The 15,528-nt window shown below is 43.2% G+C and overlaps 1 protein-coding gene across 3 annotated transcripts in view; it reads right to left on the bottom strand.

Annotated features, from left to right (window-relative positions):
- Window positions 1–15,528, bottom strand: part of Adamts12 (ADAM metallopeptidase with thrombospondin type 1 motif 12) — a 252,692-nt gene that overhangs the window by 20,377 nt on the left and 216,787 nt on the right. For all 3 annotated transcript variants that reach the window (XM_087896951.1, XM_087896950.1, XM_085676631.2), the window contains exons 20-21: window positions 10,745–10,897; window positions 1,325–1,504 (exon numbers count right to left, since the gene is read on the bottom strand). In XM_087896951.1, coding sequence (XP_087753077.1) covers window positions 1,325–1,504; window positions 10,745–10,897 — 333 coding nt within the window. The remainder of the gene's footprint in view (window positions 1–1,324; window positions 1,505–10,744; window positions 10,898–15,528) is intronic.

Here is a 15,528-nt window from a genome sequence, read left to right as displayed (position 1 = left end):
TTCTGACCTCTGAATACTCATTTCTGATTTTCTAAAAATGCTATTTCCCTCGACTTGGAAATCCCAACTTCTTTATAATTTTTTTTTCGGCACTGAACAAGTCCAGGCTAGGTTTAGCGTACAAGAGGAACTTGGAGGCCTAGTTCCATGCATGGGAGCCCCAGGTGCTCCATGTACTCTAGAGTCGAGTAACGAAGGGAAGGAGGAAAAATAGAGGACCATGTCCCACTATCCCACACCGCCCCAGGAAACACCACACAGTGGTTCTGAGACCTACAAGTCAACATGAGTTAGTGATCAAGCATGAAGTAGGAAGTCCCAGGGGAGTCAACTTTCTGGGCTAAGTCTGTATCTTCAGGCTGTGAAGCTCCCTGTTCTTTCTTGTATGTTGCGAGTATTCCTAAAGAACGATAAGGCTTCAGCCTTTGTCCCCAGTTCCCTCAGCTCTCACTGAGCCAAGTTCTATGGAGACATAGGCACAGACACTAACTAGAGTCTGCCTTACATTTGAATAAATACTTTATCATTTATTTTCTAGTTGTGTAGCCTCAAGTATATTTTTCAACGTTGTTTAGTTAAAATTTCTTTATCTATAAAATGGAATGAATAAGGGGTACTGCCCATATCTCTGTGAGGTAACAGATAAAATACACTATGGACACACGCACATGACATTATAGTCTTGGCTTCTCATCTTTGTCCTGTGTGTGGGTATACTTAGAAGTATTATCTTAGCTATTGATTTATTTATCTCCTGGGAAATGAAAAAGATAACCTTTTTTTCCATAGTCTAGACACCAAATCCAGCAGACACGATCCTCCCATTAAAGAGGCACGCACAGTCTCTTTTATTGATGCGAACAATCATCTGGATATTTAATTGAGATAGGAATCTAAAACTATGTGGTGGGGGAAGGACCTCACCGTCTCTCTCAGGTTGACTGAAGAAGGCTCAGACCCGTGTGCGAGGCTATTATAAACAGCTCATCAAAGTAGTCTGTTTTGAATCATTTCATTGTGTTCCTATCCCCAGCAGGGTCCCCAATTATCCAATATTTCCATTGCGAGACTGAGTTCTTATTAAAAACCCTGCACTGTCACAGCTGAAACCATACCTATCATTTCCCAGTGGATTTTTTTCAGCTCCTGCAAGGGTTTGACGGGTCACTGAATGGAACTGAATCTCTGGCATGATTCCAATGTGGTCCTCTGCCACTTCTAGACTCATGTTAGTACAGCAACTCATGACCTATTGGACTCAAACTCTGGGACACTGTAGATGCTGAATAATACGCTGTATAAGGCACCCTTTGGGGTGCATTACCTGGCTCCAGGGCTCCACGTGCCATTCTTCACAAGGCTTCAGGTTACAGCTCATGCTCAGTGGAGGAGGAAGGCCGGCCAGGAACTGGCAGTGAAACGGCCGCAGGCTCCGGTGGTGGTCCTGGCTGTCCATGCACTGAATCTCACGGATCTTGAAGCCTCCACTGCAGTTTCGGGAGCACTGAACGAAGAACAGAAGCAAAGACAGAACCTGAGTCCTTGGCATGAAGGCTTCATACCCCATCACTGTGCAAGTTCCAGGCTCCTAATGTGGACAGGTCATGACTAGTCTGCACGTACTCTGTTTTCTTTCATATTCATAGAGAGACAATAACATAAGCAGATCTCCTGCTTAGGGCATCTTGGTGTCAGAAAACCCATGTTTATATGCATGAGAGTTTGGATACCTGTCAACAGTGCATGAGCATCCCAGTTTCATCTCTCACGGATTATGAACCTCTGTTGACTTTGACGTTGAGCCTCAGGTGACGTATTTATAACCTGAGAAGTGTAACTGCCACCTCACAGGTTGCTAGAAGAATTGTGAACTTGTGACAGTGGAGAACCTGCCCTGCCAGCACAGGGTACAGTCTGTCTCAGAGGATGCCCATCCCTGCTGAATATCTGCATTCACTTCAAGCAAGAAAGCACCCAATGCCTCCTGGAATGGGGCATTTTGGTCTCAATGGAAGGACCACTCTGACCGACCACCTTTGCTTCTTCCTCAGAACTCCTCTAAAAACCAGTTTTATCTATGTCTCCAAAAACAGCATAGGTTCTCATGTCTCTTAGGAAGGGCTTATATTAGAGAATTGAGCTGAATAATTGTCCAGTGACTTGACTCCCAGGAGTGAGCAAATCTGTCATTACCTACGTCAATCACAGAATGTTTGCTGGATGGGCACATGTCCACAGAAAGCCCGCAAATGGGCCTATTAGTAGCCCTCTTCCTCCAGCTCCAACCCCGTGATGCAGTCCCTGTATCCTGCTCTGTGCCAGGACATCGCAGGGTTCACCTGTTGGATTTTCATGTCATTTGGACCAGAAAAGCCCTGGTAGTTTAGGCTGCCCACAGTCAAGACTGTCTCCCTTCTGCTTTTGATTGGATTCTAGTGCTTTCCAGATCCCTGTGGTTTCTGCTTTTGCCATGCATTTGGGCTTGAAGTGGGAGGACAGGAGACAGACACTGACACTCACCAGGAGACTCTCTTGAGCTCAACACTGTGCCTTTGTGTTCCCTATATCCTAAATGTCCCTTCCTTCACTTTCTGAATTACATCTACTACTCTTTCTTTAAACATCAGATAAAATGAGAACACTAAAAGCACTTTCCTTACCATAGCGTGTACACATGGCTATGTGTCATTTACCACAGCGTGTGAGTACGGTTATGCATGTGTCAGTGTAGGTTTGTCACTGTGGCACAACTGTGGAATTGATTCTCTCCCTCCAGTTCAGATGGGCTCTGGGGCTAGAACTCAGGTCATCAGGCTTGTGAGGCGATCACCCTTTCCCAAAGAGCCATCTCATTACTTTTTAGAATGGAGGTTTTCCTTAAATAAACCGCCTCCTAATACTGATTTCCATTCCTTCTCTCTCTGTAGCACAGCACTTGAAATGCAAAAGCTCTCATTTATTTTGCCCATGGGTTCTGTCACCGTGACTGCCATGGTGGAGGGACCCTATCTACCCTGTTCAGCACAGCATCACCGTCACCACCATGGTGGAGGGACCTTATCTACCCTGTTCAGCACAGCATCACCAGCGCTTAGCATGGGGCCAGGCACAGCATGGATGGTCAGTGTGGATTTGTTGAGTCAAGAAAATGAATTCTGAGAAACTGCAGGCTGGACCTTCACAGGGTAAACCAATCTCTGCATCACCACCAGATAAAGAGCATTGTCCTTCTTTCTCCTCTCCTCCCCTCCTCTTCTTTCCCTCTATCCTTCTTTTCTGTGCCTTCTTCTCCATCTCTTTCCTTCTATTTTCCTGTTTTCATTTTTTTTTTAAAGATAGGGCATCTTGCTACATGGCCCAGCTCAGTCTGACACTTGTGAACCTCCTCCTGCCTCAGCTTCCTGAGTGCTGGGACTGCAGCTATGTGCCCCCGTGCCCACCAATAGTGTGCCGTTATCCTCTCAATTCTTTACAGTAATCTCCTTGACAATCTTAACTGAGAAAACGTGCCGCCGAGAAAGGAATGCAGGTCCTGGAGGATGGCTACACATTCCCCTTTGATTCTCCTCTCTAATCAGGAAACATTATGCTCTCCTGGCTTTCATAGAAACCATCAGTGGAGGGCTGTTACTGGGCAGAAAAATTGTCCCTCAAACAATTTTTAGTAGAAGAGTCCAAAAATACTGCTCAATCTTCCCCACTGTTCGAGAAGATTCACCAAGGTACCTGGGAAAACCTTGGCCTGCGTCTTAGTTTGCTTTCTGTTGCTATGATAAAAATGTCCTGAGAAATGCAACTGAATGAAGAGAGAGTTTCTTCTGGCTATAGTTGTAGATTCCAGCCCACACAACAGGACTCACAGTGGCAGGATTCCCAGGGAGGTGGTCACATCCTCTGCTCGAGAAGCAGGAAGGAATGCTTGTGCTCAGTTAACCTTCTCTTGTTCTGCGGTCTAGAAGCCGCCCTAGGGAAAGGGGCCACCCATCATAGAAGGGCCTCACAGGCATGCCTAAGAGACTCTCTCCCAGGTGATTCTAGACTCTCTCAAGCCATCACCACTAAACACCACAGTCTGTAACCTAAGAAGACATGGACCCTCATGACAAAGGGGTAGACGGATGCTCTCATGCCTCCAGAAATTAAGTATGGTCAACACTAGCCAGACAGCTTCAACAAAACACACATTTAAAACTTTATCGTCTTTTGTGTGTTAAGCAAAAATACAAGTAAATAAATAAAAATGTCTGTTTATTTAAAAGCAAATACATAAATATTTTTTAAAATTATTTATTTATTATGGACACAGTGTTCAGTCTCCATGTATGCCTTCAGGCCAGAAGAGGGCACCAGATCTCATTACAGATGGTTGTGAGCCACCATGTGGTTGCTGGGAATTGAACTCAGGACCTCTGGAAGAGCAGTCAGTGCTCTTAACCTCTGAGCCATCTCTCCAGTCCCTAAATATTTTTTATTTATCCAAAATAAATAAATAAAAGTAAAAAAGTAGTTGCTACTTTAAAGTTAATTAGTTAGTTTGTTGTTTATTTGTTTATTTATTTTTGATTTTTTTGAGATAGGAGTTCTCTGTAACTTTGGAGCCTGTCCTGAAACTTGCTCTGTAGACCAGGCTGGCTTTGAACTCATAGAGAACTGCTTGCCTCTGCCTGCCTAAGTGCCGGGATTAAAGGTATGTGCCATCACTGATTGGCTAAAATTAGCTTTATTAAGAAAAGGAATTTCACAAGAAACAAGTATAAAATGGGATTTTATTTTCTTATGGTCTATTTGTTGCTACAAATCACTGTTACCAAATACAATTTCCAAATTAGCATGCTTCTGTTGTCGAAAGCATATTAACACAGCTAATGGGAAATCAAATTTACTACCAAGCGATAGGCAGTCACAAGGAAGACCCTCACGGACTCTGAGGGCATCACCTTCTATTAGCGAGGTAGAAGTGGCAGTGTGTCGACGTCACTCCACTCCTCAAGCCGCTCTGCTTTTGTGTGCAGAAATCCAATTGCTACATTCCTAGTACGGAGCCTGTGGGACAGCTGAGGACAGGAGTCAGGCTCAGCCAGACAGAAAAACCGGCTAACGCTCTGTCAAAATCAAGTAAGCCTGATGTTTTCCAGTTACAATGTCAAGTGCTTTAACTGAAGTGTTTTGCAAACCAAATCAAGTTACAATCAAGCAACCAACAACAACAAAAAACGAAGAACAACAGCATCATCAAAACTATTCTCATTTTGCATGGATGCTTTGGTTTGGTGCTGGATAGGTGCATTAAGTACATTGGGTACAGAAAACGTGAAATTTAATCTAAGGTTCCACAGCTTCTGTTCAAATGCCTGTCCTAACTATAGAAGTTCATTGAGTTGTGTATACTTTGGGTCTGGCTAGTTTTAGTGTGTGATGTTTTTATTCATTTTCATTTCTTGTAATGAGTTTATAAAATTAAAGAGAATAAAAATATCTTTACTATTGGATTCACTGATAGAAATGAAATGGAATGTCCACCTCTTCTTTTGGGGATGAGTTTTTGTCACCTCCCGCCAGCCGACCGGCAGCGGGGTGGAGGTGGGGGGCAGCTGCGGCTTACGTCATAGCCTTCCTCCGGGTACTGATCCTTCCCACTGTCACTACAGCCTGTGTGCTTCCCTGAACGACGCATGCACCCCTCAAAAGTGTTCAGCTGTTATAATTCCTTCTCTTGTTCTCTTGTCTGTTCTGTCTGTCTGTCTGTCTCATGTCCCCACTCCAACATGACCTTTCGCTCTTTTGACCCACCCCAATAAACCTCTTGCCCCAGACCCCCGGCATGTGGCGTGTTGTCTTAGCGGCAACCGTGGCAGGGCCTGCCAGAGGAACCCATTTCACAGCCTTATCATTACGGTTTTGATTTGTGACATCTTTTTCACATTGGATTTGTACAGTCCGCAGAGGCCTATGATAAGGAAGTTAGGGAGTACAAGGTCAGGAGGTCACCACAGAGCATTTCATTATGACCCTGGCACCAAGTGGCTGCGTGAATGTGGATGAATTACTTTTCTAAGACACTACTTCTCCACGGATGTCAAAATAAGTATAAACTGGTGATTAAGGGGTACAAACATTCCCAAGTGTCAGAAATAAGCATGGATTGCTACTGTTGTATTTGAGAACCCAAAGTTTCTGGCCAAATACTAAACCAGACTATAGGCCTTAAAAGAACGCCTTCCTTTTTATTTTTTCTTTTGCTAAACATATTCATAAGACCTTTAAAATCAAGTAGTGATTGAATGGCGTACATTGAACTTGATAGAGTTTACAAATATGAAGATACACAGTTGGGTTGGTAGAGAAGAAGAACATGTATCTGGGAGGAGTCAGGTGGCGAATATGATCAGAATATAATGTATGGGTTTCTCAAATAATTAATAAAACCATTCCTAAAATTTTCATCATCCCTCTGTTCCCCCACTTCCTTTCTTCCCCTTTATTAAATAGTTAGCATGTTCCAAACTCTGCATCTCTAATGCAAGTGCTTTGTAATGGTATGCTGAAGAGATTTACATCAGTAAAGAATAGGCCGTATTCCATAAGTACCCAGGACCTCATGATGCTACAAAGAGGGGGTGGTCAGCTTCTCCTTATAAACGGAGGAAAAGCTTTATTAGAGTAGGGGAGTTTAGGCTAAATCTTTAAAGGAGGTGCTGAAGGCAAAGTAGAGTGGGGGTACAGAAGTGGAAAGTGTGACAGGCACAGAGGTCCACACTGCCATGCAGCATGACTCGTCTGAGAGCAGCAGGCTGGTCACAATGTGAGGCCAGGGTAAGCGAGGGAAGAGAGACTTAGTCAGAGGCCACCGCGGAGGGTCTTGTGGTCTGCACATCAGTGGTCCGGGGGTGAAGCTTTCTGTGGCCCTAATTGAATGAGATGACTTGATTTGCATTCTGTTGCTTCCAGCTATTTTTTCATTAGTGGTCTCTAAATTTAATAAGCTTAATGGTGTAAAAGACGTCATGGTTTAAAAACAGAATAAATTATTAATATATCCAGGGTCAAATAAATGCATATATTTTCAGTGTATCATCCACTTTCTTGCCACTCAGTTTTGCTTCCTGGGGATGAAAATGCCTCTCTGATATATAATTCTACGTGTCGACTTTTATGAATTAAATTTTAATATAAGTTTCTAAGAAAGTGCTTTGGATGGAAAAAGGAGTCTATTTGTATTTAGTAAGGCAAAGGCTATAGCCCATCGTATGCATTTGTAAAACATTCAGCTCTATAAAATGTAGCAAATACCATAGAAAACCTGCAATTCAAAAGCTATGCGAATCTGAACCAGAAAAGGACTAAGTCATTAACAATCTATGAGACCGGATGCTTCCAGGTTAGGCTGCAGTCTCCTCTCGTTTTTAGCAAAACTCCGGATGATGAAGTCAACTATTGCTAAAAAGAAAATTGCCCCAAGGGGGTGGAGGGGCATTTCTAATTCATTCCAGGAAGAAATACCATCTTTTTGACTTAATTCCAAAGAGGACAATGTTCAATTCAAGAAACACAGCAGGGAGACTAACAAGTCAGCAGTTTGCAGAATGGATGCACACTGTAAGGAAGTGTGTGGAGCTGAAAACCATGGGTGCACTGGGTGTCAGCACCAGTGGAGAGGTCTTCAGGAGCATCTTTGGAGCATGTTGCATTTCTCCCACCATTTCCATGTCCCTCAGAATTCATTCTGAAATTGGTGCGTGTTATGCAACTGCTGTGCGTATTTATTATGCAGTGTTTCCTCCCGTCTGCAAGGCTAGGATAGTTTCTCGGAACTGAGACTATGCAGAATGAGCTTCATAACCAAGTGGGTTAGGAGAGGAAACACTCAAACCCCAGTTTCTTCAATAGAGATTAAATTTCTTTGTTAACTTAGTAACACAATGGTTTTTGAAATCATCCGCACCAGGCACCTGAGGGTATTGGTGAGCGCTGGCATCTGCAGGTGACCAAAAGGTCGTGGAAAGTTGAGCACTTCGCTTAGCACTGGACAAACAACTTCTCTAGTCGGTACTCCTCTGACAGGATTCACCTGTCCATCGGCCTCTTGCTCCAAGTCCAGGAAGTCAGACATTAACAAACACCTAACAGCCACTTCCGGACCTTCACTCTTTAGCTCAGTCTTGCCTAGAGCTTTTCAGTTTTGAATAGGCTCTTAGCATTTATTGTTGTTTTGCACACTGTTTGAATCTAGAATGTTTCTCAAAGGTACATGTGGGAAAACCTTGTTCCCCAGCATGGTGCTATTTGGAGGTAGCAGAAATTTTAAGGAGTGGGAGGTCTCAAGGGTTGCTGCCCTTGAAAGGGATGTCACTTGTCTTTTCTGTATTTTGCCTCCCCAATGCCAGGGGGTGGCATTGTTTTACCGCGCATGCTTCCTACCATGGCTGCCATAGCCCAAAGCAACGAGATCAGCTGGTCATGGATCAAATCCTATAAAACCGTGGGTTAAAATAAGTCTTTTATTTTTATAAATTGATTATCTCAGGTATTTATTGTAGTGGTAAAAACAAACAAATAAATCTTTTGATCCTTACACAACCTCCTAAGTTAAGTAGAGGCAATATCATCTAATATATTACTGAAGTGGGAACATTAATCCTCCAAAGAGGCTAGATGAATGGATCAGTATACACACTAATTAGTGTTCACGATTCCCAGCGCACCACTGCCGCAAGGATGGTTTCATTTTCTGAGACTGAGTCTTGCAATGCAGTCCTTGCTGCCTTTGAACTCACTATGCTGGACTCAAATTTAAGACAATCCTGCTCCAGCATCTCCAGCCTGGGGATTACAGCTACGAACCACCATACCGAGCTTGCCTCTAGGACTCAGTTCTGTAGAGCTATGCCTTCCCTAGCTCACATGCATGACAAGCTTAGGACTAGAATCTTGACTTTGTTTCAGTCAGGTTAATGCAGAGAGAGAAAGGAAGCTATCTCTAGATACTGGGAAGACAGAAATCTAAACCTGCAACCTTGTTTCCTGTTGGATATGTGACAAATGGATACAGACACACAGCAGGCTTGGTCATGAGAAGGAAGTCACATCAATCTGGCCAGGAATCATGTGTTGGGAAACCCCCAGAGAGTAACTGGTATGATGCCTGTGGGCACAGGGAAGATGCTACCACAGCCTGGGGTCTAAGGAATTAAAGGGCTCTGTGTTTGGATAGAGATCTATAGACTAACGTAGAAGGGTTGACATAAAATTGAGTTTTTAATTCTGAGAAAGTCTCTGAAAAACATCAAACTACCAACTGGGAAAGTCTAAACTCTCTGGTGGATAGAGGAGTCTGGCCAAACCTCAGATATGAGCTCCCAAATCTTTCATTTGGGATGTTCCAATGGCTAGTTTGCCTCAGACTTGACTTGACCTTTTTGAGGGACAAGCCATTTCACTTCTCTGCCTTTCTCCTGTCATAAAATTCCAACAGAAATGATTATTCTGTTACAGGTGAATGGAATTTTGAGACAAAGGCAACACTTAGCAAAGTCTGAGAAATGAGACATTTCTTTGGATACTTTTGGGTATGAAAGATAATTTATAAGTAAGTAGTCTGTCTTTGTATCCCAGGTCTGTTATCAGTTGGAAGGAAAAAATAACAACAAAGGAATGTAAATTTATCCTTAAAAACAAATAGTGCCAATGACAGGGAGACAGGGAGGTTGGGAGGAGTCACTAGATTGCATAGTGATTTTCTCCAGAAACGAGCCCTACCCTCCATTCAGAATCATCCTTTGGGGAATGAATCATAAGGTATTCCAATGACATTTATATCCCTGTCTGAAAGTAAGTCTACCTAATGGGTAGGTCTATCCAGTGAGACACCTTATGATCTTTTGAGATATGAGCTGTCTGCTAGATGAAGGAAATAACATCTAGACTTTAGAGGGTCACAAGCCTTGGCAGACTTTCTAGGCTGCCCCCTCGCCAAGTCTTAGAGTCTTTGGGATCTGGTGCATTGCAAAGGAGACAGGGATCCATGGAAGCATAGAGTTGGGTCTTTATGGAACAAGGAAGGGGTAATAATAGCTCACACCTGCTTTTGCCAATGGTAATAAAACATTCATAGCATACAGAGGGGAATCCCATATCAGAGATTATTCTTTAAACCATCGTCATCATCATGAGTAGTAGTAGCATTTGCTATGTGTATGTGTGTGCATGTGTGAAAGACTGAGGGCATCAGCTCCCCAGGAGCTGGAGCTACAAAGAGTGGTGATCCATCCCATGTGGGTGCCGGGAGTTTGACTCAGTTCCTCTGTATGGACAGAAAGCACTCTTGACTGCTGAACCATATCTCTCACTTTCTTCCATTTTAGCCAAATGAAACTGTTTTGTGAAGAGCCATCGAGCCATGAATTAATTATATATGTGGTGAGGGGTAATTTTTCATCGTACAATTATAATTTTTATACAATGCAAAATTAAAATAATAGAGAAATATTGTACTGCATGTTGGACAAAGCAACTAATTTTGAAAACTTAATGTTTTGTACCAGCTTATCTCATGACAGTAAGGACACACAGGTAAAAATCTGTGGGTTAATACGAGTCTGACATCAAGGCACTGTCTAACTTAGAGTAAGCTGATGTCTGGTAGCATCTGTTCTTCTTTAAAGAGGCAGGAGGACACCTTGACCAAGGAAACACCTCTAGCAAGTGTTTATGCAAGACCCAGCCCTTCCCCTGGAAACACAGTTACCTCGCTCCAGTTTCCCACTCGCCAGCCAGCACAGGGGCGGAGGTGGCACTTCTTAGCAGGGTCTGGCCTCTGAACGGCTGCGCAGTCAGCCTTCCTCCCGGTGCTACACTCCACGCTCCTCCAGTAGGCCCCCAGCCCGCATGTGGTGGAGCACTGCAGCAGGAAGGAAGCAAGAGAAGGGAAATGAGAAAACTGTTCAGGTGTGTTCCTCACTTGGACCCTGGAGTCAAAGGTTTCCTGTCCCCAGAAGCTAGGGCTGTCCTGGATATGAGTACACACAGCTGCAGTTGGGGATCACCCAGCTGTATATGGAAGGAAAGCCCAGTGCAAATGAGAATGTGCTTTTGCTTGATCAGGTGCCTGACACAAACACCTGGGCTACAAGCATATGGCTATATTTCATACCACTCCAGTCCAGCATGGCTGTCAGATGTGAGCATATGCTCACACCTCATCTGTAAAGTGGCAGTGACTTTTATCCACTTCCTTTCAATGGTGTCAATTAGTATTATTATGGGATAGACAAAGACACCGAAGCTTAATGCTGCCTTGTCCACAGAGGACGATGGGGCGTTCTTCCTCTAGACCCTACACCATATATCCTGGTAGCACCTCTCAAACTTCAGCATCTCTAGATAGCATCCAGGAACCCTGATAAATGCAGATTCTAATCAGTCAGTATCCTCACTACTGCTGTCAGAGGCTGCATTTTTACCAAGTTCCCAGATGATGCTGACGCTGTTGCCTCTCAGACCACAGCTGGAGCTGGGAAGAAGTGACAAAATGCTGCTTGTCACTTGCTCTGCCGGCAGGGAACAAGGAGTCACCTTTTCCATAGGGAGAGCACCTTTGTCTCAGGCTGTTTCCAGTCACTGATAATTATTCAGTATCACAAGTTTAGCTTGCGCTCACCTTGAAGATTACACAGTTTTTCCCTGTTGGTCTTTTTTTCTCCTTGCATCCTCTTTCCTGCTTACCCTTGGGAAAGGTTTGTTTCTGAATCCATAAACACAGCTCTGAGCATATTTATAAGAAAGTTCTTTTGATAAATTATATAAATCAAGAACAGCCTTATGTTTCCTTGGCTACACATTTGCCCTCCAAATAATTTTGTGCTTCATCTGGTGCACATTTTGGTATTATATAGTGCACACACACACACACACACACATTCACATTTAAATCTTAGATGAAATGTAGAGAAGGGAAAAGTAGAACACACCAAACATCATAATCTTATTTCAATTTATTTATAGAGGAGCTCTTTCCTCACCCTTAAAATTCTTTAGGGCTTGATCTCTACCTTCTGTTTCTCTATGAATATCATTGCACGTCTCCACAGTAGACACAATGGCATCTGATGTGTAATTACCATCTCATGGATTAAGCCCCTAATGTTCCCTGTCATTCACACTCACACTCTCTCCGCTTCTCTCACCAAGAGATGGAATCATTTTTTTCAGCCACTAAGTGAAGGCCACTCTTGTGACTTCTTTGGCTAATAGGGTACGGAGGCTAATGACATGCTAGTTACCATGTTTTGCTTCCTGCTCCTGCTGCAGACTCTGCTTTTGCCATGAACATGTGCCTGGGTTGCACATCAGAGGATGAGAGCTAACAGGAAAGAGAACTAGACGACACAGTCGAAGCTACCCCAGGCCAGCTTTCAGCTGACCTCCGGCAGGGCCCCGAGAGGACAAGATGAGATGGAAAGAACCTCCTGGCGAGGGTATAACTATGTGGTGAACAATCACAGTTCTGCTGTTTGCTAACTGTGGGAGCCTTTGCCAATTAGGCAAGCCCGGAAAGCTGGTGGCCACAGTAGGATCCCCTCATGTTGGGTTGCTCTGAGAAATAGAAATTACTCATGCATACCACCTTGCAAAGGTCACAGAGACAGTAAGTACGCTGTGTTATTAACTTAATAATGTGACATAGAAGGAAAAATAAAAGTTAGGCAAGCCTAGGAAAGTTGCTAATGAGATCACATTGCCAGGCTAGTAATGATCTCATTAAATCTCAAGAGATGGCCATAGTTCCTTGGGCCATATTTGTGCTATAAATTATATATATTATTTCTGGAGCTTGGAGTTTGGTCCTCCTCAACAGAATTGGCTTAATTCTCTTTGACAGTTTCTATTTGGGCATCCGGCAACAGTCCAAAAGTAAAGCTGACAAGAGGAAATCCACAAACTATGGAAAAAGCAAAGCAAAAACCACATTCTGTCGACTAGAGGTTTCCCAGTATTGAATTACTTTCAAATTGGAGTAGGAGATGAGAGGAAGCAAGAGGACTTTGAGGAAGTGGAGGGATAACTTCATTCTGCCCTGTGACCCCTGCAGCAACTGAGTGATCAGGTCTAGGAATAAGGTGGGGTGCTAGAACTGGAACAGACTCTGAGGGTCAGGTCAGCAGCTACTGGGAAAAAAAATGCTCTGATAGATGTGGAAAATTATTCTGCCACTTTCGTTCTCTTGACTCTGCAAGACTTCATTTAACTGACTGGCCCAAGGAATCTGATTGAAAAAGGAAGCAAATCAAGGAGATGAGGGATTCTGCCAAAATAAGAGTCACAGCAAGGCACAGTACACAATGCTTACTGTTTCTGTTACGTGAGTGCAGATGGAAAAATGTCCCTGTCCCTTGTTATGTGCCTGGTATCCTTCTTTGATCTCATATCAACCTTAGGAGTCAGATCTGATGGTCTCCTGCTCAGATGAGGAAACTGAGGGGGTGACAGGATGCACCTATTCTGGGTTCAAGTCCAGTAACTGCATTTTCGAACTGCATGCCTTTTTATAGAGTCAACTTCATTTTTGCATCAACTATTAATTCTGAAACCTGAATTAGTAAAAGAGATGTGTTAAGTACAGTGAAGGCCTTGGGCAATCATTTAATGCAAGAGAGAGGCTGAGGGTGCATCCTAAGAGAGACTTCAGATCAGATCCTAAGAAACGTTAGAAATGGTTTCTGGTTTAGGGCCCAGAAAAGCTTTAGGGAGAGGAGGCTTAAAATGACCCCAAAGAACAGGAAGGATGTGAGGGCAGAGTGGGAGGGGTAGGAGAACCCAGGCAGAGGAACAGCATGGAGGAGACCCTGGACAGGGACAGGCAGAGAATAAAGAGCATTGGGCACTTGAGAGTTTTGAGACCTAAATGGATGTCTGAAAGCAGTAAGATTAGAAAGTCAGTTTATGTAAGGTTGCAGTGTCAATTGGATGTTGGACTAGATTTTCTTTATTTTCCATTTCCCTCCCTTTTATTATTGGCAGAGTACATTTCCTCTGATTTGTACTGAAAAGACAGGTGTTAGTAAGAAGGACACTGTGGTGGTTAGAACAGTCCTCTTAAATCTCTTGCAGTGGTGTGAGGAAAAATTTCGAGAAGGGAAAGAATGGAGGCCCTCGGACCAGTGGTGAGGCAGAGGCAGGCGTCCTGGGCAAAGCTATACACCGAGGGTCCTGCATCCCTAACTACCGAGCTACTATTGGTACTTTGGGCTGGGGGGTCCTTCCTTATTAAAGACTTTGCTGATTACTGTAGGGATTTTTATAGTTGTTGGCTCTCAGATATTAAATATGATCATTACTTAATAACAAACAAAACCAGGCCCATTATCTTTTATATCCCTCCTACTCAAAGACTAGGAACTTCGAGGCCTTCAACTAGCAGGGAAAAAAAGGGAATGACAGAATTGATGAGTTAATCTGACTTCAAACAGTATTAGAGCTTGTTTTCATGGGAGAGAGGCAGATTAGTTTCAGTGGTGATTCTCTGGTTTCTGAGATAATGTAATCGAGAGACGAGTGGTTGATTGTCCTGAGAGACAACCAAAAGAAATAGTTTCAGAAGTGGGCAGACATAAAAATTAGGGACCATTGAATGCTCAACAGCCAAGGCTTCCATTCTGAAGTCTGACTTTCTCTGGCAAACAAATATATGAAACAATTTATCTGAAAAATACATAAAAGGCGTAGTCCCTACGTCCTTCCATGTAAGGGACCCCTGCCAAGTAGAGAACTCTAATTTTCATTTGTATTCTTGTTGCTACCATGATTCAGTTCCTCTTCTGTAGTCAAACTGCTTACAGTCAGCAGCTCTGGTGACTGTAGCACTTGTCTATCTGTCGGGGAACTCGGATAAATTCAATATGATGATTATTTTTGTCAAAGTCTAATAACATTTGAGTCTAAATAAATTGTGCCTTGATTTACTATAATCAAAATGTCTTAACCTGTAGGATCAAAAGTCATTATAGTTTATGTCTACTCCATTATGCTTTAGTTTTTTTTAGCTATACTAATTTTTTATTGAATTAATTAACATTTGTCAACCGAGTAGCATCTATTGACTTCTAATACCAACACTCAGGTCACTGCAACACATTTCAATTTAGCAGTTACACAGCTGCCTTTGGATTTGAAGATGGATAAAAAGATAAGAAGATTGGTCATCCAGAAACAAATACTTGATTGTAGGTTTTTTTTTTCTTACTTATTCACATACTATCATATGATGATGACCTGGAACTTGCTATGTAGCCCAAGAGGGCTTTGAATTCACAATATTCCTGCCTCTGCCTCATGAGTGCTAGAATCACAGGCATCTTTGTTTGTGTTTGTTTCTCAAGGCAGAGTTTCTCTGTGTAGTCCTGCCTGTCCTGGAATGTGTTCTGTACGCCAGGCTGGCCTCAAACTTAGAAATCTGTCTGTCTCTGTCTCCCAAGTGCTGGGATTAAAGGCATGCGCCACCACCGCCCGGCCACAGCCATCTTTTAAATAAAA

This window comes from Myodes glareolus, chromosome 15 (genome assembly GCF_982192425.1).
Source record: "Myodes glareolus chromosome 15, mMyoGla1.1, whole genome shotgun sequence".
Taxonomy (NCBI): domain Eukaryota; kingdom Metazoa; phylum Chordata; class Mammalia; order Rodentia; family Cricetidae; genus Myodes; species Myodes glareolus.
This window is presented reverse-complemented; position numbering and strand designations above follow the sequence as displayed.